Raw genomic sequence first — 26,074 nt, forward strand, 5'->3', positions numbered from 1 at the left:
CATGCCACTGTGAGTGTGTGTGTGTGTGTGTGTGTGTGTGTGTGTGTGTGTGTGTGTGTGTGTGTGTGTGTGTGTGTGTGTGTGTGTGTGTGTGTGTGTGTGTGTGTGTGTGTGTGTGTGTGTGTGTGTTGCGTGTGTGTGTGTGTATGTTTGGTCACACTGGTGCTTGTGTAGCAGAGTGTGTAGCACTAGTCCAGTCCTCTGCAGGTGAAAGAGAAGGGAGACTGAGGGCTACATGAACTTGTAGTTTACAATAACTTCTCTGTCTACTGCAGTTGGACCACTTGTCTTTGGTAATAAGGGGAAAGGAAAATTACTATTCCTGCAGACTAGATGGGAGTGTGTGCTTGAGTGGAAGGCGAGATGAGGTGACTGGGGGCGATTAGAGAGAGAGAGAGAGAGAGAGAGAGAGAGAGAGAGAGAGATCGATCCAGTATGACTTACCCAGAGGGGAACAGCAAGGTGAGCCACTTCACATTGCTTGTCCTCTATGCAGCCTAGGGACTATGGAAGTTCAACATACGGCTGGGACAGTGATGAATTTAGGGACTCACAATTAATCTTTCTGGATTTACCTCGGTTTGACTTATGTTTATGACCTCAGTGACACTGTGATGAGGTAACTGTGGCAGCCTACGTTGAACATCCATTCACAGTACAATATTTGGCAATATAACTTATATGTCACAACTTACAAGTCTATTTTTATGTGCAGTATGTGACACATTTACAGTACCCCCACTACTCTAACACATACACAGTAAAACAAGCTGCAGCCTGTCAGGATCCTGGGCCCTGCTCTCTATATCATAATCAACACGCACACACATGCACACACATACACCCCTCCCTCTGCAGACTAATGGTCCTATTACCCTGAAAGGTCGGTTAGATCTCCTAATGCAGGGAGGAGTGGGGGGCCATATTGCAGTGGCCATCGGGTAAAGAGAGCAATATTTCATATCACTATGGCTGCCCTGCCTGCGCTGTTGGGGTGACTGAAGTACCAATTGGTATTCATGAAGAATCGTGAAGATGTCGTTTTCTCAGAATTCCCCTACTGATCATTATATAAAGGTAATGGGTCTGTGTGATGGTAAAAAAACAGGGGGAGGCTTTTTTTAGACATCTAAACAGGGGTAAAATTGCAGTCAGCCTGACAAATAGACACCCTAGCTCCGCAGGGGCCATTATGGTCTTCATAAAGTGAATGATATGAGAACATCAGGGAAAGACAGGAGGGAAGGTTCGCTTGTTATTAGGATTCATCTATGTATAAAAATCAAGTTGCCACGTGTCCCCGTAAAAATCCTTCGGCCGCGTTCCACAGCTAAGGCGAGGTGACGCAACAACCAATGGCTATAACATATGATGCAGTTAGCTGATACTTCAAATACCTATCCAGGCGTTGTAGAGATCTGTCAGGCATCAGCAACGTCTGAGCTCTGGAAGGCAGCCTTAGCTTCATCTTCTATCTACATTGAGTGACATCAAGCAATGAGATATTGTCTAACATGGATAGGCTATTCTGATATTCTAGGCCTCCTGAAGCTGCTTTTCCAACGGAGCTATTGGCGTCAGGTCTAGGTCAGGACTTGCTGTGGTATAGGGCATATCCTGGTCGACAAAACAGATCAATACCCTGTGTGACCCATTGGTCTGTCTGACCTTGTTCTGCCTGTTGTGGTTCAGGAGCTGACAACTATACTGACACCAGTGCATTAATTAAACTGTCCTTTGTTCAACTTGTTTGTCTGAACACTGTTAAATGTGAAATAATATTAGAACTGTAAAGCAATCTAATATTGTTAGGGGATGGTGGAAAATGTTTTTAAAATTGTATAAACTGCCATAATTTCGCTGGACCCCAGGAAAATTGGCAGCAGCTAATGTGGATCCATAATAAATAGAAATACAAATAATGAGCAAAACATAGTTCAGCCTCCAACCAATAGCCCAATAAGATAAAGCGGATATATTTTGTACCCATTATGAAATGAAAATGTAGAGAATGCTTATTTTATCTACAGCAGCTCGTTTCCTTTTAAGGGGAATATATATATATATATATATATATATATATATATATATATATATATATATTGTGTGTGTGTGCGTGTCTTTGCGCGCGTGTGTGTTTTGATATATATGCTGGGAAATGCTCCCGCTTCTCTTCAAGCGGACTGTCATTTTGCTCCTGGCTGCACGCTGTTAACGACCGTAGTACAGACACTCGCCCGAAGTCACGGTAACGTCACGGTAGCGCTGGAATTGATCCTCTCCTCGGTCGGGGATGTGCATTTGGACAGGAGAGTGTCCTCCGGACGGACAGCGACGCACCGCATTGCTACGCTCCTCTCCTACCTAGGACATACAAACTCCGGCTCTGAAAGCTTATCTTGGACGGGATGGCCGGTGCTAAGTGCCTTCTGAAGACGCCGAGGTATGTTAACGGAGCGTGTTAATTAATAGGTTACGGCGACTGTTGTGGGAGTTTAATAAAATTGAATGTTACCGTATTGACTGCAAATAAATGTTAGCCTATTTTACATTTTTTCTTTCCTTTCGTTGCAATGCAATTGGTTGCTTATGTGTAAATTGCAATACTGCAATAATGTAGTCAAAATACGCCAACAACGTTTTGTGCAAATCCAGTATTTTTAGTACAGTAGCCTGTATCAGCACAGCTTGCACCGAGCAGTAGCCTGTATCAGCACAGCTTGCACAGAGCAGTTGCCGAAACAAGAGCTGTGCTCAAGCTCTTGAGCGTTAGACTCAGAGGACCTTAGGAAAAATTAATAACTGAAACAGGAAAACATAAGATTGACAGTAATCGAACCTATACATGAAATTACATTTTGCCAAATATGATGCATTTCATCTGCCTACGTAGTCTGTGTAACAGTTTTAATAGCCTATACTACTCTTAAAATGTGTTATGGTTATTTGAATGATGAAAAAAATGTGTAAACATTGTGTCGTGCAGCTAACCAAAAATGCCCACTTTGCGTGTGCGGTGCCATGCACTTGGGGACACAGCCTAACCATCTCGATTCACTTCAATGCGCAATACAGCGTAGCCTAAAGACAAATGTCAATCATTGCATTAGCCTAATACTTCATGCATTCATTTTATCGGTTTGCCAGGGGCAGACTGTGTCAAGAAATGCCTTTGCATTTTATCCACACCAGCCCACATCACTGAGCATGCAGCCAACTCAACCCCCTCCTCTGGTGTCACTCTGTGTTCTTCTTGTTCTCTGTCTCTCTGTAGGCCTACATTATAAAAGCCAAGCTAAAAACGTAGGCAATATTGTAAATTAGTGCCTGTCATATGTGTTCCCCTGAATCAACACCTCACCTAATTGATAATTACTTTTACAATTACTGTAAAACGTCATTCATAGTAAGGGCTCTTAAAATGAAAAAAAAAAAAAAAAACTGGTAGCTCTGGTGCTCCCAACTTTAATAAGTTAGGAGAACAACATAAAATGTAAGAGCACCAGAAAATACGAATTTTAACAGCGATTCAGATATAGCCTATATGAAATCTAACATTTGGTACATCACATCGGGCATTTGCAGTTTGCCACGAGCTGAACCTGCTTATCTCCTCATGATTAAGTGTCGATATTACCGTTTCGCCCACCTTGCCTCCACCGCCTTGACCGGGCTCATCTACAACCCGAAGGCAATGAGCCTATCATGATGATGAAACGTTATAGAGTACCGCTTGTATCAGAATAGTAAATGTGTTTCGGCTTCAACATGGATCGGATGAGACCGGGGCGCTCAGCAGCGCGCAAAATGTGCATCCTGATTTTCCAAACGTCAAGCTAACCATCTTCATTTGGAAAGGTCATTCTCAGGAATCAGTTAGCCTACCGAGCCGCGGATGTGAGCGAAACTAAAGATTTAGCATATTCTGACTTCAATTGTCTCTATTTTGTGGGGATTTATTTCTGTTTTCTTTGTGTGTGGCATATAATAGCCATACAATTTACGGGTCACATATGTGGAATGAGTTACAGTAGGGTGTTGTTTGTGATTGTGACACAAGGCTAGGCTGCATGTCCAGAAGAGCACTTTACCATTGCGATCAGTTCCAGTTTTGCATCCTGGTGAATGACAGAGTATCTTGGGATTGTGTGCTGAGCTCTTACATTGACCATTGTAAATACATTACTGTGATGTAGAGGACAACTGCACTTGGTCCCGGGAGTGATTTCATATAGTACCAGTCAAAAGTTTGGACACACCTACTCATTCAAAGGTTTTTCTTTATTTTTTACTATTTTCTACATTGTAGAAAGTAGTGAAGGCATCAAAACTATGAAATGACACATATGTCATCATGTAGTAACCAAAAAAGTGTTCACAAAATCTAAATATATTTTAGATTTGAGATTCTTCACAGTAACCACCCTTTGCCTTGACAGCTTTGCACACTCTTGGCATTCTCTCAACCAGCTTCATGAGGTAGTCACCTGGGATGCATTTCAGTTAACAGGTGTGCCTTGTTAAACGTTAATTTGTGGAATTTCTTTCCTTCTTAATGCGTTTGAGCCAATTAGTTGTGTTGTGACAAGGTAGGAGTGGTACACAGAATATAGCTCTATTTGGTAAACGATCAAGTTAATATTATATCAAGAACAGCTCAAATAAGCAAAGGGAAACAACAGTCCATCATTACTTTAAGACATGAAGGTCAGTCAATTTGGAAAATGTCAAGATCTTGCAAAAACCATTAAGCGCTATGATGAAACTGTCCCTCATGAGGACCGCCATAGGAAAGGAACACCCAGAGTTACCTCTGCTGCAGAGAATAAGTTCATTAGAGTTAACTGCACCTCAGATTGCAGCCCAAATAATAGCTTCACAGAGTTCAAGTATCAGACACATCTCAACATCAACTGTTCAGAGGAGACTGTAAATCAGGCCTTCGTGGTCGAATTGCTGCAAAGAAACCACTACTAAAGGACACCAATAAGAAGAAGATATTGCTTGGGCCAAGAAACATGAGCAATGGACATTAGACCGGTGGAAATGGGTCCAAATTTGAGATTTTTGGTTCCAACCATCGCGTCTTTGTGAGATGCAGAGTAGGTGAACGGATGATCTCTGCATGTGAGGTTCCCACAGTGAAGCATGGGGGAGGAGGAGTGATGGTGTGGGGATGCTTTGCTGGTGACACTGTCAGTGATTTATTTAGAATTCAAGGCCCACTTAACCAGCATGGGTACCACAGCATTCTGTAGCGATACGCCACCCCATCTAGTTTGCGCTTAGTGTGACTATCATTTGTTTTTCAACAGTACAATGACCTAAAACACACCTCCAGGCTGTGTACGGGATATTTGACCAAGAAGGAGAGTGATGGAGTACTGCATCAGTTGACCTGGCCTCCACAATCACTTGACCTCAACTCAATTGAGATGGTTTGGAATGAGTTAGGCCGTATAACGAAGGAAAAGCATCCAACAAGTGCTCAGCATATGTGGGAACTCCTTCAAGACTGTCAGAAAAGCATTCCTCATGAAGCTGGTTGAGAGAATGTCAAGAGTGTGCAAAGCTGTCATCAAGGCAAAGGGTGGCTACTTTGAAGAATCTAAAATATATTTGGAATTGTTTAACACTTTTTGGGTTACTACATGATTCCATGTGTTATTTCAGAGTTTTGATGTCTTCACTATTATTCTACAATGTAGAAAAAAGTACAAATAAATAAAAACTTTTGACTGGTACTGTACATGATGCCATGTGTGAAAATGGCCATCCAGTGTTTTTGTTGGTCACCACTGAACTAACTGTACTGGCACTCAACAGTGTGTGTGACATTGGTATAGCTGTGTTATAACAATATTACAATTTGGTATAATAATAATTTGACACTATTTCATAGAGGTTCAGTTATACAGCTTGAGCATAACACTTTCGGTCCGTGGTTTGCACAGCAAACATCCCCTCTAAGGAATGGACTTACTTACCTTGGGGAAGATACAATGTAGACACACATAAGTAGGTTAATCCCTAATTTAAACAAGTGCCAAAATTAAATACTTTTAATTTACCATGAAAGTAATGATCCTTTTTTATGTGCCAGTTTTATCCTAATTAATACAAACTACTGATGATAAATCTTGCACTTTTTTTTCTCCAAGTTAACTTTAAGATTACAGATCACAGATAATTATTCACAGATAAACAATTTATTTAATCCATTCAATTCTATATTGGTTGTAAACATACCCACGATCACTATAGATTGTCTCAAGCACCTCAAGACAAATGTTATGACTGAGTTTGCCCTTGTTTTTGGTAGAAGTTCAGAGTTGTTGTGTTACTCTCATGCAACTTTATAATGGCTGGTGCTCTACGGCAGTGGGCATGTCAGGGAGCATGTCGCCAGGCCAGGGTGTTCACCCATAGGCTAATAGGTTCTCTAAAGCCCATACAGAGCCCTGGAGCTTTGGGCTGTGTTCAGTTGGTTCTGACACAGACACACTTTGTTCTCCTCCTGCAGTAACTTCCAGTCGTCAGCCATGTTCGAGAGCTCTGAGTCGGGAGACGCCGAAGGAGTCAGCACAGACAGCACTCTGGGATCCTCTGTCACCGCCTGCAAGAAGGTAAATACAGGGGGACGGTGTGTGTGTGTGTGTGTGTGTGTGTGTGTGTGTGTGTGTCTCCCCCTCTCCCTGGTGAGGGAGAGTTTGTTCCACTGCAACAGACAGTAATGATGGAGGGCCTGGACCTGGAGTTTTAGGTAATCTAGTTTGATTTATCATTTCACTGTGTCAGGGAGACAATGAGTGGAATGGCAGATAACACTGGTCTCAGGGGAGATGACAACCTCTTCAGTTCTGCTCCCCCTCCTTGCTCTAGAATAAGCAGCATTGTCAGTCAATATTGCTTTTTGTTCAGTTACTTCATTAGTAGACAGGTCGTCAAGTTAAATGACTTCCATTGAGACTCGCCGCTCTGTCCCTAACATACAAAAATAATACTATGTGTAGTATTTGTAATGGAAGTCTCTGCACAATGACACAAAACTGCATGGCTCCCAAGTGTATATTTATAAAGACAACATTTTAACCCTGACTGTAGGTCAGGTCGCCTGTCTTGACAGACATGAAAATAAAAATATTGTCTTAATAAGACATAATAATAATAATGTGGTAGAATAATGTGGTAGAATAATATTATTACACAGTCTTCATTTTTTTGCTGGTGAATATTTACGATGATATCAAGCACCTGCTCAAGCTGTGTTATGTTCATTGGTGCACATCGTAGAAAAACTAAAGCATTTATTATTGGACAAGTTGAAATAGCACCTCCCCGTTTTGGGCCTAATGAAGACTACCCTGCCCTCACTCCAAGCTCTGCCCAATTGTGTGATGTCATGACCATGAGGCCACTTGAGTGCGAGTCACCTCTACCTGGCCATGGCGCAGAGCAGATGGACAACACTGGGGCGAGACTGGACAGGGGGCATGAATGCGTCAGCCTACAAATACACAATGGAAATGATTATATTCGCTATTGTTTTGTAGCCCCTACCCAACCACATCTCTCTGGCCAAACGCTAAGCCCACTAGCGTTTCTTTTCCCGGATTTGTTTTCCTCCCTGCTTTCAGGGGGATTGGGCTAAATGCGGAAGACACATTGCAGTTGAATGCATTCAGTTGTGCAACTGACTAGGTATCCCCTTCCCCTTCTTATAGAATGGGAACACATTCAGACCGTTCTGATTAGTCCCAGAAACCGATGGGTTGGGTCAGAGCCGGCCTAAAGTCATTGGCTTTGATACTCTGATTGGTTAAAGATGATTCAATCGCTGATGAATTAGGATGGCAATTTCAGTCTAAACGTATGTGAAAGGTTACATATCAAAGTTATCTTACAGATTATGATTAGAATATCCTGTTGTATCTCCTGAGGTATTCCAGCACCATTTACCCAATATGAAAATAATCAATAACTCTTAATAAGATGGCAAAGGAACTCTTGACTCTTGAGTGTCATTGAAAGTCACAGGTCAACAGGACTTGGCACTTAACCTATAGGGTCCATTGAAACAGCCCGCGGGGGAAGAGTAAAAACACAGTAAATATGTGGAGAGTAAATAGGCTAACTGACAGGCTATTGATCCCTCTTACAGAGGAAGGTCCACATAGCACCTCCTGAACAAAGGGCCTGTAGAGATCTTTATAGCCAGAGGGTAAACACTAAGATTGTCAGCTGAAGGTGAATGGGGGACTCGTGTGTGTGTGTGTGTGTGTGTGTGTGCTTGAGAGAGTGTGTGTGCTTGAGAGAGTGTGTGTGTGTGTGTGTATATTTGTATGTACTTTCCTATATTATACATTCTGAGAAATAGTTCAGTCATGTGTCTGTGTGTAAGACTGTGTGTTATCTGGGTCTTCCAGGTGCTGTGCAGTAGCAGTGTGCTGGACTCGTCAGAGTACTGGCTGAGGAATGAGAAGGCTCTGTGCAGGCTGGGCCTCCTGGAGGATGACGCTGAGGGGAGAAGCAATACGGTGAGTAGTATGTGTGTGTGTTCATGTGTGCTTTTGTGCGTGTGTGTGTGTGCCATGTGTGTAAAGTTTTTTATGCAAAACAGGCTACTCGGCACATCAGGATGATTTTAAAATCCTATTGAATTCTTTAATTTGTATCTATCTGACTGCCATCAAATCTATGGCAATTTATAGCACTTTGTAGCACAAGACTTCTCCCTTGGGGCTGGTGTTCTTACTAGAAAACAAAGGTATCCCTCCGTTTGTCTGTCCTTTCCCTCAGTCTCATTCCGAGCTCTGGATCGATTAAAAAGCTTTTTAATCTTCCTGTTGTGTGTGGAAATGAGACAGTGACGTTTTTACACAATGTGTCCAGATCCCATAAATCCCTGGTGTGTTTTATGAGAGCAGGAAGAGATGCCAGCCATCTTCCTGTAGCATCGCCTCTCTCTCTGTGTGTGTGTGTGTGTGTGTGTGTGTGTGTGTGTGTGTGTGTGTCTGTGTGTGTGTGTGTGTGTGTGTGTGCGTGCGTGCGTGCGTGCGTGCACTTGCGCGAGTGTGTGTCACCTCTCTCCTCGATGACAAATTGTTCAGCCTCTCAATTCGCAATTCTTCCCGGGTTACACAACTAATCATTAAAATGTAAAAGAAGTGTGTGTGTGAGAGAGTTTGTGTGTGTGTGTGTGTGTGTGTGTGTTTGTGTGTGTTTGCACGCTTGGGGTTGTGCTTGTGTGTTTGTTGATTCCCCTCACTCCCTCTTCTGTTAACCAGGATTATCACAGTCATAGGCCTGTGGCCATATCAGCTTAGTTAATTACAGACCCTGGGCCAGGAGTAAACAGGGTCTGTGTTAGTGAGTGTTTGGAATGCAGATTTAATAAGCTTGATGGGATATGGTTTTTGTTTACTCCGGGTTTCAGTTGGGGAGCGGGGGAAGGGTTGGTTTATTAGTGTGTTCATTTGGTTCATTTATGGAATCATTGACACAATGCGCTTGTCATTGATTACACACTCAGCGGCAGCAGATGCATTTAAGTTAAGGTCAGAGGTCGTGTTGAGGATAGGATCAAGTTTATCGTCCCTGAAGGGAAATTGTCTTGGACACAGTGCTAAGTTGGTGACATTGATATGTCATCCTGGGTTTTTCACTTTCACAAAGTCTGATATCTTTATTGTCCATTCGATGGAGACAATATGGCCAAACCACCTGGTTCAGGATGTGACAATAGTGCTGTATATTCCTGAATAGGGACAGAAATGTGTGTGTGGAAGGCGCCGGAAGGAAAAGGGACTATGCACTCAGGAGCTCAAAGTGATAAGAATAAAGCTTGTAAGTTCTCTCTTGTCACTCCTCACCAAATCTAGGTCTTGTCACCTTTGATCACTCTCTCATGTTTTAATGCATGGAGTGAACAGAAAGGTTACCTAGCTGAGATAGTCACAGTGAATTCCATCAAATCCCTGAACACATTGACGGAGGATAACCAAAGTCTTCTGCACCTTTAGTTCTGCTCTGCTAGTTACAGTGAAGTTACAGAGTTATGTTTCCGATCCTGTTCTAAACACCTGTAGAGATGAGATCTATGTCGTTGTTCATCTCAGACCCCAGAACCAAATACTGCATGCACTAATAATCTGCCACGAGAGTTCATCACTATTATTTACCTCATCCTATTCCATCAACACCAAAAGTATTCCCAGTTTCACCTACTCTCTCTCTACACACACACACGCACGCACACACGCACGCACGCACACACACACACACACACACACACACACACACACACACACACACACACACACACACCCCCCCCCCCCCCCCCCACTCCTCTTCTTGTTTTGAAACTCACAGCTCTCAGTCATCCATTCATCTTTAGGTTTAAACACTTCAGAGTGAGGGAGCATACACGTCAGCTATGTGTCCCATACTGGCATCATAAAAAAGCCCCAGTGAGGAAGAATAGACTAAACATGCCACCTGCAGCCGAGGAACTGACTTACTGCAGGATGACACCTGGGTTGTGTTCGTTAGGCACCAAATGGAAGAAAACATACTGAAATTTTGCCATTGCAAAATGTTTAGCTACGGTGTGCCATAATGAATATGACCCAAAGTGTCCTCACTGCTGTTTCTGCTGCCAGGTTCTATGATGACACATCATGTTAATGTCTTTATTCCACTCTCTAAGGGCTCTAACAGCTGCATCTATGTAGATAATTGAATGTTATTCAATGAGATAGGGGAGGTAAGCTGTATCTCACGGTTGATGGCTAGGACGGCGTTAGTTACAGTGATGAGATTAGATATTCCCAATTCGTATCATTCCTCACTGCTCTAATTGCCTGCTTGGTCCCACAGCAACTGTGTGTCTGCCTGCCTGTTTGTCTGCCTGCCTGCCTGCCTGCTTGTGTGTCTGCCTGCCTGCCTGCTTGTGTGCCTGGGTCTAGGATTGGGTATGACTGGCAATGGGACATCATCACTACTTGGTTAGATGATATAATATTATTCCAGAGTTGGAGGCTGAATGGAGAGCTGAACAGGTGTAGACACTATACACATGGTGCTGTGAATATTCAATGAGCTCCATAACCCTATTCTCCCGGAACTGAAATCTTGCGTAATTTTGTCAGCTAGGTCATTTTCTTCGGTTTATGTGCAATCTGTTCACGAGAGACTATCACAACCCAGAACAGCTATACAGACAGCGCACATTAATAATGGAAGTGCATGTAATGCCTCCTGGCTGGCGCTATTGCTTGGAGGTCAGGGGTCAGGAGCCGCAGTAGGATACCAAGGATGTGTTCCAAACAGCACCGTATTCCCTATTTAGTGCACTACTGTAGTGCATGATATAGGGAACAGGGTACCATTTGAGAGACAACCAGAGACAGAGCATCCAAGTGGCTCACAGTCACAACGTGGCCTGGCTTTGGCGGGCTTACATAACAACCACAGGGGAACACACAGCGGACACAGGAAGAATGACTGAGTGTGCTGAGATGAGAGCAATGGGGCGTAGAGAGAACGAGAGCGACAGAGGTTAGAGTTGAGAAGAAGGGTGGAAAAGGAGGGTGAGATTGAGTGAGGGGAAGAGGATTTGTTGTTGAGGGGAGAGCTTAGGGTGGGTGGATGTGCACGAGCATATGTATTGTACCACATAGCCTGTGAATATTTGTAATCTTTAGCGAAAATGAATGAGAGCGTATTAAGGACTTTCAGCGCCTGTGTTTGTGTGACCAAGCATGTGTGTGTATTGCAATATATTGTATTATAGCCTGTGAATGTTTGTAATCTTTATTGAAAATGAGTGAGAGCTTCTTAAGGAATTTCTGTGCCTGTGCTTGTGTGACCAAGCATGTGTGTGTGTTTTGCATTATATTACATTATAGCCTGTGAATGTTTGTAATCTTTATGGAAAATGAGTCAGAGCGTCTTAAACGAGCCTGTACATTTGTGGGCGTGTTTGTGTGTGTGTTCCTGACTTGACTCTTTGTGCAACCAGTCCTGTAGCCATTCAATCTCCTGTCCCCAGTCCAGGGCTTTAACTACACGTACACACAAGCACACCTGACTTCTGCAGTGCCCAAGGAACAGCAACACATCTAACCCACTCTTTTCAGAGCTATAGCTCTCCGTTAAAAACAGTGACATCACTGCTGCCATAGCACCATGGTCATTATGCACTGTGACGATTGTCCTATATCTTCTTTCACATAAACTAGGGTATTTCATAATTATGTATGTCCAGACATTGATTAACACCTGTTTATTATGAGAAGCATTTTATCGACTGTAATTGATGTAGGGATATTTATCATGTGGAATACATTACCTGAGTGTGTTGGTATACCTTTATTGAAGGTGATTGTCAATTAGGCGATTTAAAGAGTTTGCCATGCATTCTGGGTAATGGGTATTTCTACAAGAAGCATGGCATTGCTTTGTTTGTGAAACAAGACAGACAGGTAACAGGTTGATATGCTGCTGGATTTTCTTTGGTTAGAGCTGATTAGGATTCCGATAAGTTTATTAGGCCCACCTTTATTTAGTTAATCGTCCTATTTATTTTTGTTTGTAAATATTTGTACAGTTTTTGCCAGCTTATCTTCACATTTGCTAATAAAAGCTCACTCTAGGCAAGAAAAGTCTAGTTTTGCTGTTGCCTCCTCACTGTTAACATCCTACTGCATGGTCAAACAGACAAAAACAGTCAGGTGGGGACTACCTAAAAAATGTCTGTTGCTAAATGTTTTGCTACAGTGTTTTCTAATGAATATGACCCATCTCACCAGCATGTTAACTGAGAGAGGAGAGAGTTTGTTTTTTATTTTATTTGTTTTTCTCCAAATTCACAACTGTCCACCACTGTTTTCCTCGTGGCTACTCGCTGCAAAAACCTCTTGATTAGTTTCATGTTTGAGTCATCCAGCTGTCCCTGATTGGTTATGGTATTTAGAGTAGAATCACCCTGAGGTTGTGATTGGTCGCTTGGCTGGGTTGACCTGGAGGCTGGAGCACAGCTGTAGATTTGCCCGCTTGTTGGGTGCCCGGTGAACCACGAGACCCTGGGTCACACCCAGCGCTGTCCTCCAGCCGCCAGGCACCCATCCAAAGGACGCCACCTCAGCAGGGGCACAACACGAGGAAATGGGCACATAGATAAATTGAGCCAAAATCGCAGAATTTATCATTGGGTCCGGGATCAAATAAAATCGTATTTGTCACATGCGCCGAATACAACAGATGGAGACCTTACCATGAAATGCTTACTTACAAGTCATTTAACCAACAAGTCAGTTAAGAAAATATTGACTAAATAAACTAAAATAATAATGAGGCTATATACAGGGTTATCGGTACGGAGTCAATGTGCAGGAGTACAGGTTAGTCGAGGATAACAGTATCACGATATTCGTTAGTATCGTGGCAAGGAAACTAAACAAGAAGCAGATTTAACTTCTTTAGGAAAACAGCCCTATTGTTGGGAACAAATATTATGTTGTCATCCAGAGTCACATGTATTTATTTTCCAAGCTATAGCATACTATTTTACATACAGCAGGTTTTTAACGGACCAAAGATTGTGGCCTGCTTCGTGTTTTCATTTTTGCCAAGGAAAAAATATTGCGAAACACTGTTATTGTCCCGGTCCTATTTATCATGCATACACGAGCACATCACACGCACTCGGGTGTGCAACCAATCAGAACCCCTCTATTTTCTAGCATCTATTTTGATTTGTAATCTCTGTGCGTCAATTAGTTAGGCATAGATTAAACTGGTCTGTCTGCTCTGAAGAATTAGTGGAGCCTCATTCACATCTGTGGTCTCTGTCTCACTGACAGAGATAGCTAGATGGCACATACAGCGTTTACCCCGAAACCCATTTTTGGGACTGCAGGCGATTGCCACTCCCACCTAATGGTGATTTGGTTAAATGATTTTGTCCTTGGGAAGGGCACCATATCTCCTTTTTTTTTCAACTCCTCTCTCTACCTCCTTCCTCTTCCCTCCCTCTTCTTTTTTTTCTCCCGTTTCGCCCCCTCTCATTCTCCAACAGTCATCTGCTTATTTTTCTCTGCGATTGCTTTGACCTGCATGCAAGACACAATAAACCCAATCATTTGATAACCTTCACAACACCTCAGCTCGCACGGCCTTGATAGAACCGCCATTACAATAAGACAGCTTCTAAATGGGTTGTACATGTACCAGGGTGGGCTTTCGTGAAAGAAAATGTAGGGGAAAGGCTGAGTGTGATGCTGATCATGTAAACAGGGGTGAAATTGCTATGTGGTGTTGTTTCACTCCGGTGGACATTTTAACTCTACCGATAAAGAGCACCACTCCAGCTGCTTTCCTCGTTCTGTTTCCTCCGTTCAACTCTGTCCCCTTTTCAGCTTTGGGATGATTAGCTCAGTGTTTCACCCTATAGGTTGCTATTGATAACATACCAATGAAATAGGCAGAAAGTATGTGGAATAAAATGGGGTGCAAGACTAATTTGTAAAAGAGGAAAATGTCAATCAAATACACTCGTAACAGAGACTAACATCCATGATGTCACAGAGTAACAAACTTCCAGATTTAGCCTGATTGGCAGATAGAACTGTTGTATCTCTAAACTGATTGGGCCATTCGTTTCAATTGCTGCATCTGTTTGTATTTCTCCTTCTGATTCTCTTTTGGTTATATATTGGTTTTGGAGAGATGAACCTGGTATATAAATTCATCTGGGATGAATAGAGAGAGAGCTGTAGAGAACGATGGCTAGATAAGAAGAAGAAGTGGTTATGGAGTGTGTGCCTGTGTGTTACAGCTGGGGGAGGGGCTGTTTATTGGTCATTGAGGGCTATGCCTCACGCCCCTTTTCTAATTAACTCAACTATTGATTAATACTTTCCCAAAGCATTTGTAGCTGAAGTTTTACATCATTTCTATCCACAATCCAGCCGCACTGCCGTGACAGAGTAACACTTATGAAAATCGATGTTTGATGGGACGGCGAATGTTCTATGCATGAATGAACAACATTCGTAGCACTTTGCTGTTCAATAGTCTGGGTTGGCAAGTGAAATAACATACCAATACATCTACGATTGCTTTGGAAAACTCACCCCTGAGTAAACAATGGGAAAGCAATCAGTGAGATTATTCTCCAAAATAGCACCTCATTCCCTGTGTAGTGCACTTCTTTGACCAGGGCAAATAGGGACTCTGGTCAAAAGTAATGCACTATATAGGGAATAGAGTGTAATTTGGGACCTATTCAGTGAAATTCTGTATGTAGGGACTGTCGCTCGCTCCCTGGGGACTGACTGACTGAGTGGGTGCCAATTAGCCCTGTTGTGTCCTGCTTAGTCTTACGTTGCCATACCTCCAAAATCACCTCCTGCTAGAGGCTTGTAAATGGCAAGTGAGGGCTAACACAGCATGTTTGCGTCCTCTGTCAGACTAATAATCATGCTTTTATCTGGGTAAAACCAATGTTCTGAAGCTTTTTCCCTCTCATTTCAGATGTGCTTTGTGAATCTGGACCAGCAGAAGGTGGATCGTCACAACGACAGCTGCATCAAGGTGTGCTGGCTTCTCTCCATCTCTCTCCTTCCCCTACCCATTAACACCTCCCCCTACCCATTAACCCCTCCCCTACCCATTAACCCCTCCCACTACCATTAACTCCTCCCCTACCCATTAACTCCTCCCCCTACCCATTAACTCCTCCCCCTACCCATGAACTCCCCCTACCCATGATCTTCTCCCTCCTACCCATGATCTTCTCCCCCCTACCCATGATCTCCTCCCCCCTACCATTGATCTCCTCCGCCCTACCCATGATCTCCTCCCCCCTACCCATGATCTCCTCCACCGTACCCATGATCTCCTCCCTCCTACCCATGATCTCCTCCCTCCTACCCATGCTCTCCTCTCATATCCTCTCCTCCCCCCTACCCACGCTCTCCTCTCATATCCTCTCCTCCCTCCTACCCACGCTCTCCTCTCATATCCTCTCCTCCCCCCTACCTATGCTCTCCTCTCATATCCTTCCCCCCTACCCATGCTCTCCTCCCTCCTACCCATGCTCTCCTCTCATATCCTCTCCTCCCTCCTACCCATGCTCTCCTCCCACCTACCCATGCTCTCCTCTCATATCCTCTCCTCCCCCTACCCATGCTCTCCTCCCTCCTACCCATGCTCTCCTCTCATATCCTCCCCCCCTACCCATGCTCTCTTGCCTCCTAGCCATGCTCTCCTCTCATATGCTCTCCTCCCCCTACCCATGCTCTCCTCCCACCTACCCATGCTCTCCTCTCATATCCTCCCTCCCTACCCATGCTCTCTTCCCTCCTACCCATGCTCTCCTCTCATATGCTCTCCTCCTACCTACCCATGCTCTCCTCCCTCCTCCCCTCTCCTCCCCCTACCCATTAACTCCTCTGCTCCCTCTCTCATCCTCTCGTCTCTTTCCTATCCTTTCATCTCCTCCTGTTCCCCCAGTCTTTCTTAACCATCGTAAACACTGGCTCTGTTGCCATGGATTCAGGATAATTAGCCTGGGTGAGAGGGGTTGATTTGTTTAGGTAATTAGCAGGTGTGTGCTGGTGATGACTGCCTGTGTGACTATCACAGTGACTGTGAGCGACGTCTCTCTTTCCCCTAGAAACTGGCCTCCATCTCTCCAGACCTGCCCAAGCTGGTTGGCTCTCTGAGCGTGCGACAGCCCAAGGTGAACGAGATCCTGCTGCTCGGTGGTTTGGAGACTCCGGACCCCTCTCACCCTCACCAGTACCCCACCCACACACAGGTGAGCACACACACACACACAAACACGTCTTCTTCCTTCTCATTTTATGGTTTGTTGAGATCCCTCCATCCACCCATTGACTGACTCGTCAGCTCTGAGTATTACACGAGCAGACAAGGTAGAACTTATCAATTATTGAATTCCTTCCTTCCTTCCTTCCTTCCTTCCTTCCTTCCTTCCTTCCTTCCTTCCTTCCTTCCTTCCTTCCTTCCTTCCTTCCTTCCTTCCTTCCTTCCTTCCTTCCTTCCTTCCTTCCTCTGTGTGTGTGTGTGTGTTTGTGTTTGTACCTGTGTGTTTGTACCTGTGTGTGTGTGTTTGTACCTGTGTGCCTGCGCGTGTGTGTGTGTGTGTGTTTGTACCTGTGTGCGTGCGTGTGTGTATGTATGTGTGTATTGCCTCCAGGGCCAGAGGGGTACAGATGTGTGCTTGGTCCAGTGTCCTGGGGGCCGGCGGCCCACCAGCATCATCTATGAGATCAACAAGTTCCTGATCGGGCTACAGTGGGGTCAGGAGAGGCAGGGGTCTCAGGGGCGGATGATGGCAGGGCAGAGGATGGATGACGACACCAACCGCTCCTTCTCATCCATAGAGGAGGACTTCCTCACTGCCTCAGAACACCTGGGGGATGACAGCGAGGATGACGGCTTACGAAATGGTGATTTTCTCTCATCCTTTTGAATACCCTTGTACTATATTTGAGTTCAATATATTTTACTGACATATGTGGGAATATGAAAGTAGAGTAATGTAATCCTATGTGGCTAAGTTTGAATAGCATGAGGATAGCAACGGCAGGTTTGTGGGTTTGATCCTTGCTTGGGGCACCAATATGAAAATGTCGATCTCAGTCACTGATCTAGGTCACTTTCGACAAAAGTGGATGCTAAATGGGATAAATCATTTATTATTTACAAATCTACTAACTTGAAGCACTCATTTTGGGAGGAAAAATCTGACATTTCTGTAAGGTAATACATTATTCAGTAGCCTACTCTCAAAACAGGTCAGTGTATAGGTGCTGATAACAACCTCAATAAGGATCTAAGTTGTTATTGATGTAGTGTTTATTATAGAGTCTTCAATATGGAAATCACGAATAGTCTACATGTTCCTTGAAAGCTATTCTTACCACTGAAGGTTTCAAAAGGGAACGACAGGCGCCCAGCCGCTTGTGCTGTTTTTCTCTTGTTCTCTCGTGCCTGTCAGTCTTCATCTGTAGAAACACTTCTCTGTGGCTGGCTGGCTTCGTAGCTCCTTAGTGCGTGTATCCCTTGCATGATTGAGATTAATATACAGTATATGGCTCTGAGCTTGGCCGTGCTTTTCTGCAGTCTCCCCTTATCTATAATTAATCTCCTGTATGCAGAGATGGACAGTATTTATGTTACATGTATTTGAAATACGTATTTTAATTACTTCTGTGTATTTTGTCATTTTAATTACATTGGGATGAACTACACTCCAATGTATCTAAATACTGTAATTTATAGTGGTTCACATTTTGTGGCCCCCTTGCATTGCATTGGTATCAGAAGTCTGATGGCACTATGGTGTGATAAATGCATCTGCTAAATGAACTAAATGTATATGTGAAAATGAACAATTGCAAAGCATAATGCGTATTATTCATGAGCTCCACCCGAAACAAAACCCAGAGTGCTTTGCAGTTCATTTTGTTATGTTCATTTTCACATACTGTATACATTAAATTGTTTGGTCATTTAGCAGACACACTTATCCAGAGTGACTTGCTCAACTAAGGTAGTTAAACAACACATTACAGTCACTGCAAGGAAAAACATTTTTGTAACTGATACTGAGAATTTTGTTTCTGTTCGGGCCGGCACGTGCAAATGTATTTTGGTATTTTAAAATAGGAAATACATGTATTTTATTTAAATACATTACAAAATACAAGTCTTTTGTAGTTTATTTGGATACATTTATGTTTATAGTATGTTTTTGTATCTGTATTGTTCTCAGCCCTGCCTGTATGAAATTAGAACCAACACTGTGTGAAGGTTAGCCTCTCCTTTGAGTCAATGTACCAGTAATATTTATAATCTAATAGGTTGCTCTTTTTTACTTTGCATGGGGGTAAGTTAGCCTTTTCCCAGATCTGTCTGTGTTGTATTATTGCCTGTGTAGCCAACTCTATGGTCATTGGTAAGACAGCACACACTTACCTGGGACCAGCTAGGGTTTGGTTGGTAGCTATAGTCAGGTTTGAGTGGGTAAACGCTGCTTAGTGAAAGTCTGATGTTATTGCTAGCTTGGTTAAACCAGAGCTGGGTTGTCATTGCTGTTGTTGTGGCACATTGGGAGTTTGATGGAACTATTCTCTAACAGGTCTGGACATGCCTCTCTCTCTCTCTCTCTCTCTCCCCCCATGAGCCAGAGTGCAGTGATGTGGCAGTGGGGTTGGCAGACGCAGCACACAGCGATAGACCTGTGTGTCAGAGGGGACGCCTGTGCCAGAACCAGTGGCAGGACAGCGAGGACTCTGAGGTGACCATTTGCGCCCCCCCAGCCACCAAGAAACAAGGAGGAAGGGCACCGGCGAGAGCTAGCGGTCACCACAATAAGGAGTCAGCCGGCCACTACGCCACCAACCTGGCTGAGTCGGTACTGCAGGACGCCTTCATCCGCCTGTCTCAGGACGAACCGTCCTTCGCCACCGAGGCTGCTGTGAGCATGTCCCCTGGCAGCCACCGCCCCCCTGCCGTCCTCACCAGAACAGGAGTCGAGGAGCCCTCTCGGGCACGTACCTGCTCTTTCGAGCTGCCTAAGATCGTCATAGTGCAGAGCCCAGATAATTGCGAGGGCCTGCCGGAGTGGCTGGGTACTCAGGCCTCTCACGTGGCTGTGGAGTATGGTGTTGGTGGTGCTGCCAGACAGGTAACGGCGGAACACGGACCAGAGGCCCATAGCTTCCACCCTACCACCACTACTAGTGGACGACACCCCAACAAACCCCTGCAGCAGGCCCTGGCATGTGCTGCCAGCGTCATCGGCACCATCTCCAGCCCACAGGTAGCAGAGCAGCTAGCGATGGAGCCAACAGAGGAGGACATGGAGAGAGAGGGACAGAGAGACCCTGAGGGCACTGACTACTCCTTCTCCTCAGCCATGTGCGGTATGGCCCAGGTGGCGGGGGCAGTGGCCGTGGTGGAGCTAGCTAAAGAGGCCGAGGAGGTGGGCTGCGAGTCAGAAGACGACTCCACCACTGAGGTCTACTCAGCTGCCTCCGTGGGACTCCTATCTGCAGCGCAGGCCTCCACGGCAATCACTCTTCACTGCAGCATTGCCGAGGGAACCAGCATCGAGGCCTTCCGCACCAGCATCGCTGAAGTTCTTCACAAGGAGGCAGCAGGGGTGCTGGCTCAGCCCCAGGACTACAAGAGTGTGGCCCACCTACTGGAGTCCACCCACAACAGGATTGTGGATGGCATCACGTCTCCCAAAAAGTCCTATCTGGACAAGATGGATGAGACTGAGGTGGACGATTTCATCAGCGAGGTGGCCAATGGCCTCTTCAAGCACGCGTTTGAGAAAGCGAAAAAGAAAAGAGAACTAGAAGGCCCGGGCAAAGACGTCCCTAATATCCAGGGCTTTCTGCAGGAGAGCGTGAGCAATGTGCTCTTCGATGTCCTTTGCCTCACTTCAAAGCGGATCGGTGACATTTCCAAATGTGATATAGGGTCGTTTGACAGACAAGAGGGTGATGTCGGCTCCAGGGACTACGAGGCAGCCGCCACCACCAAGGAACCATTAAGTCAATTACAGCGCTTCGATGGCTCCAGCCAGCCCGATAATTATGAAGCCCACTGGGCAGAGAAGATGCCCATCTACTCCGCGATAAGGGAGGACAAATATGGACTCGAGAGGGAGAGTGAACCTTATGGGTCTCACAGCTCGCCACATTTCAGAGAGCAGCAGCAGCTCGGACAAGCTCCGACTAAAGTCTCGTCCTCTACTAAGGACTGCTATGACCTCCAGGGCCAGCAGGCCAGAGGAAACATCAGAGAGCCTTTTACAGAGAGCTTAGCCCACCAGGTCTCTTCATCCCTGGGCACAGAGAAAAGATGGAGAGCCAGTATGGACAGCAGACAGTCTTCTCTGACCCCTCAGTCCTCTTTTAGCTCCTCCACAGGGGCCTTGGTCTGCCTAAAGATGGACTCAGAGTCCAGAACTACCCCTGTCAACTACTTCGCTGATGACCTGGCCACCACCGTGGTCTCCATGGCCACTGAGCTGGCTGCCATCTGCCTGGAGAATTCCAGCGGGAAGCAGCCGTGGTTCTGTGCCCTGAAGGGCGCAGCCGGCTACTACCCCGAGGGGGGCTACCTGCTGCCCTCCTGTTGCACGGCCCTCCGCAGAAAGGAGGGCCAGAACGGCGGTGTGGCATCCAAAAAGCACCGGCCGCCACGCCTCAGTGAGATCAAGAGGAAGACGGAAGAGCAGCCCGAGTTGATGGAGTGCCTGGTCAACCGTGTGGTGGATGAGACCGTCAACCTAGACGACATGCCCCAGACTCTTGACCCATTCGCACTCTTTGCCTCCGAGGTCACCGCCCGCATCATGAACTGCCCCGAGCTCAACATAGTTGACACCTCCAAGCCCGGCCAGCAGACCCGCAGCCGGCTGCAGTGCGAGCGGTGGAGCCGGGGCAAGGCCGCCAGCTATGAAAGCATCCCAGAGGAGGACGCAGGTCCCCCGGGTACCCCCAACACCCTGGGCCCTGGCAGCCGGCTGGGCCAGAACCTGAGTAGGGGAGGCTCCATCTCCAAGCAGTCCAGCTGCGAGAGTATTACGGACGAGTTCTCCCGCTTCATGGTGAACCAGATGGAGATGGAGGGCCGGGGTTTTGACCTGCTCCTGGACTACTATGCCGGGCAGAACGCCAGCAGCATCCTGGCGGCAGCCGTGCAGCAGGCAGCCACCAAGAAGAACGGCCACCTCAATGTGAGGGCCACCTCCTGTCTGTCCAAGCAGTCCAGTACGGAGAGCATCACAGAGGAGTTCTACAGGTTCATGCTCAAAGACATGGACATGGAGAGCAAAGACTACAGTATGGGAAGAACTAAAGAGTGGAGCAACAGCCTATTGCCTCCATCTCCCAGAACCCTCTTCTGTATCCGTCAGTCCTCTGTGCCGGACAGACGTTTCTCAGACTCCAGGCTGACCGTCAACTCGCCCATCAAGGCCAACTCCTTTGATGGCTTCGTCCGCAATGTGCACGGGGACACACTCAACATCTACCCCACCAACTCGGTGCAGGTGTCTGCCACGGGCCTCTGCAAGTCTGATTCATGTCTGTACCAGAGGGGCCAGACTGACCAGATCACCGACATGCTGATCCACGAGACCTGGTCCAGCTCCATTGAGTCCCTGATGCGAAAGAACAAGATCATTGCGGACCCGGAGGACAGCATTGACCTGGTGGATGCAGAGTCCCAGACCCACATGCTGCAGTATGCCAACCGCCTGGCCGCAGACATCGTGGAAACCGGGAAGTCTGTCCTGCAGGATGGGGATGGAGCCGGAGGAGGGGGCGTGGTGGGGCGACAACAACACATGCCCGTGGGGGAGAGGAGGAGAGGCTTCAAACAGTCCCGCCCTGGCTGCACCCGGAGCAGAGCCAGCCAGGAGCAACCAGGAGGGGGAGGAGACAGCACATGTACAGCAGCGGGTCCCCCCATCAGGGGCCCCAGGGAGGTCCCTGTACCGGTGATCCACATCGAGACAGATCAGAGGGACGATCCAGAGTCTGGGAACCCGGTGGAAAGGGCCTGGCATCACCCCTGGGACCCAGCGCCCCCTGAGGGGACAGCCCAGTGGTGCGCTGAGAGGGCCTCAGTGAGCCACAGCAGGTAAGCTCTCTCTCAGTGAGCGATTCCCCTGTGAGTCTATCGCACCCTCAAACAGAGAGAGATGGTAGTATCTTTCCATAGTCCTCCTTGGAAATTATTTTCCAAAACACCTTGAATTGTGACCTAATGTGTTTATAAATCAATAACCATCCATGAGTTGTTAAACTCTTTATAGTGTTGGGTATCAGAGACCCAGCCACATAATGGCTTCTACTGCATTCACAGAGAGAACGTAGTCTATTGTGAAGGTCTCTGGGGTTATACACACCCGCAGCCAGGTTATGAGTCATGTTTCTGTGTTGGAGGCTACAGCTTTTATCTAAAGCTAACCTTGATCTTCAAGGTGGCATAGACATGCCTCTAGTCACGACATACTGCAGATACTCATAAACACTCATACAAACCCAAACACACACATATATATATATATACACTCCCCCATATGCTCCAGAGGGGTGCAGCAGTCTAAGGCACTGCATCTCAGTGCTAGAGGCGTCACTACAGACACCCTGGGTCGAATCCAGGCTGTATCACAACCGGCCGTGATTGGGAGTCCCAAAGGGTGGTGCACAATTGGCCCAGCGTCGTCCGGGTTTGGCCGGTGTAGGCCGTCATTGTAAATAAGAATTTGTTCTTAAGACTTACCTAGTTAAATAAAGGTTAAATAAATAAATATGTATTTGGACAGTAAAAGCAACATTTTTTATTTTGCTCTATACTCCAGCATTTTAGATATGTCATATTAGGCAAGAGTACAGAATGTCAGCTTTTAGTGAGGTGTTTTCATTCATATCTGTTTTACAGTTTAAAAATGAAAGCACTTTATATATCTAGTAGAGGTCGACCGATTAATCGGCCAATTTCAAGTTTTCATAACAATCGGAAATCAGTAATTTTGGACGCCGATTATTATTATTATTATTATTATTATTACCTTTATGTAACCTTTATTTAACTAGGCAAGTCAGTTTAAGAACACATTCTTATTTTCAATGACGGCCCAGGAACGGTGGGTTAACTTTCTTGTTCAGGGGCAGAACGACAGATTTTTACCTTGTCAGCTCAAGGATTTAAACTTGCAACCTTACGGTTAACTAGTCCAACGCTCTAACTACCTGCCTCACGAGGAGCCCGCCTGTTACGCGAATGCAGTAAGAAACCAAGGTAAGTTGCTAGCTAGCATTAAACTTAATCAATCATAATCACTAGTTATAACATGTTATATCAACATGGTTGATGATATTACTAGTTTATCTAGCGTGTCCTGCGTTGCATATAATCGATGCAGTGCACATTCGCAGAAAAGGACTGTCGTTGCTCCAACGTGTACCTAACCATAAACACCAATGCCTTTCTTAAAATCATTACACAGAAGTCTATATTTTTAAACTTGCATATTTAGCTAAAATAAATCCAGGTTAGCAGGCAATATTGCAGAGTCAGGGTATATACAACAGTTTGGGCCTCCTGGCTCATTGCGAACTAATTTTCCAGAATTTTACGTAATTATGACATAACATTGAAGGTTGTGCAATGTAACAGGAATATTTAGACTGATAGATGCCACCCGTTAGATAAAATACGGAACGGTTGCGTATTTCACTGAAAGAATAAACGTCTTGTTTTCGAGATGATAGTTTCCGGATTCGACCATATTAATGACCTAAGGCCCGTATTTCTGTGTGTTATTATGTTATAATTAAGTCTATGATTTGATAGAGCAGTCTGACTGAGTGATGGTAGGCACCAGCAGGCTCATAAGCATTCATTCAAACAGCACTTTTGTGCATTTTGCCAGAGATTAGGCTGGTGTAACGATGTGATGTGAAATGGCTAGTTAGCGGGGTGTGCGCTAATAGCGTTTCAAACGTCACTCGCTCTGAGACTTGGTGTAGTTGTTCCCCTTGCTCTGCATGGGTAACGCTGCTTCGAGGGTAGCTGTCGTTGTGTTCCTGGTTCAAGCCCAGGTAGGAGCGAGGAGAGGTACGGAAGCTACACTGGCAATACTAAAGTGCCTATAAGAACATCCAATAGTCAAAGGTATATGAAATACAAATTGTATAGAGAGAAATTGTCCTATAATTCTTGTAATAACTACAACCTAAAACTTCTTACCTGGGAATATTGAAGACTCATGTTAAAAGGAACCACCAGTTTTCATATGTTCTCATGTTCTGAGCAAGGAACTTAAACGTTAGCTTTTTTACATGGCACATATTGCACTTTTACTTTCTTCACCAACACTTTGTTTTTGCATTATTTAAACCAAATTGAACATGTTTCATTATTTATTTGAGGCTAAATTGATTTTATTGATGTATTATATTAAGTTAAAATAAGTGTTCATTCAGTATTGTTGTAATTGTCATTATTACAAATACATTGTAAAAATCGGCCGATTAATCGGCATCGGCTTTTTCGGCCCTCCAATACTCAGTATCGGCGGTGAAAAATCATAATCGGTCGACCTCTAATATCTAGTCCCCCATTTGAAGAATTCACAAGTATTTGGACACATTCACTTGTATTTAGGTAATCCAAATATTGGTATTTGGTCCCGTATTCCTTGCAGACAATGACAACATGAAGCTTGTGACTACAAACATGTTAGATGCATTTGCGGTTTGTTTTGGTTGTGTTCTGGATTTGAACAGTTCCAAGCTAACAGAATGATGCTCCGATTTCTTTCTTTTAAAATGTATTTCAAACAAAAAGCAATGGTTTGTGCTGTCATTCTGTTCTTCAAGTAAATGTTTTTCTTTTTTACATTTTCTGTGGAAATTGTTGAAAGTCATCCTTGTGCATATAGTTGTATGGTTTGTTTAACTTTGCAATAATAGTTTTGGGTTTTTCTGTTACCATGGAATTGCCCGTTATGTTTTGCCCAATAGGAACTGAATGGTGAATAATATTTTGTGCCATTTTGGAGTCACTTTTATTGTAAGTAAGAATAGAAGATGTTTCTGAACACTTCTACATTTGTGTGGATGCTACCATGATAATGGATAATCATGACTGAATCGTGAATAATGATGGTTGAGAAGGTTACAGAGGCACAAAGATCCCCCCCAAAAATTCTGATCTCCCCAGTTATTGGTAATGGTGAGAGGTTAGCATGTCTTGTTGTTGCCTCTTAACCGGCATCTCCCTAATCATTATTCATGATGAAACATCTTATCTACTTAATTAGAAAGAAAAGTACTGCTGTCATCATTCAGGTACTGGCAAAACATAACCCAAAACACAACCAAAACAAACTGTAAATGCATCCAATGAGTTTGTAAAGTCACAAGATTGATTTAGTCATTGCGTGCAAGGAATATGGGACTAAACTTTTGACTAATTTATAGTGGAACTGACAGCGTTTGAATTACTT

At 44.9% G+C, this 26,074-nt stretch overlaps 2 protein-coding genes across 7 annotated transcripts in view; one reads left to right on the forward strand and one right to left on the reverse strand.

The window, feature by feature from the left end:
• Positions 1-26,074, forward strand: part of LOC139382326 (A-kinase anchor protein SPHKAP-like) — a 133,985-nt gene that overhangs the window by 94,404 nt on the left and 13,507 nt on the right. For 4 of the 6 annotated variants that reach the window (XM_071126254.1, XM_071126253.1, XM_071126256.1 and 1 more), the window contains exons 3-8: positions 6,524-6,626; positions 8,427-8,537; positions 15,538-15,597; positions 16,682-16,825; positions 17,228-17,480; positions 19,224-22,698. In XM_071126254.1, coding sequence (XP_070982355.1) covers positions 6,524-6,626; positions 8,427-8,537; positions 15,538-15,597; positions 16,682-16,825; positions 17,228-17,480; positions 19,224-22,698 — 4,146 coding nt within the window. Of the gene's footprint in view, positions 1-2,199; positions 2,444-6,523; positions 6,627-8,426; positions 8,538-15,537; positions 15,598-16,681; positions 16,826-17,227; positions 17,481-19,223; positions 22,699-26,074 lie in introns of those variants that run through there. The other 2 variants (XM_071126255.1, XM_071126259.1) reach the window with 1 other exon arrangement.
• Positions 1-26,074, reverse strand: part of LOC139382327 (alpha-2-macroglobulin-like) — a 563,422-nt gene that overhangs the window by 3,839 nt on the left and 533,509 nt on the right. The gene's annotated exons all lie outside the window — the stretch shown is intronic.

The sequence above is a fragment of the Oncorhynchus clarkii genome, chromosome 24 (assembly GCF_045791955.1).
Source record: "Oncorhynchus clarkii lewisi isolate Uvic-CL-2024 chromosome 24, UVic_Ocla_1.0, whole genome shotgun sequence".
Lineage (NCBI taxonomy): Eukaryota > Metazoa > Chordata > Actinopteri > Salmoniformes > Salmonidae > Oncorhynchus > Oncorhynchus clarkii.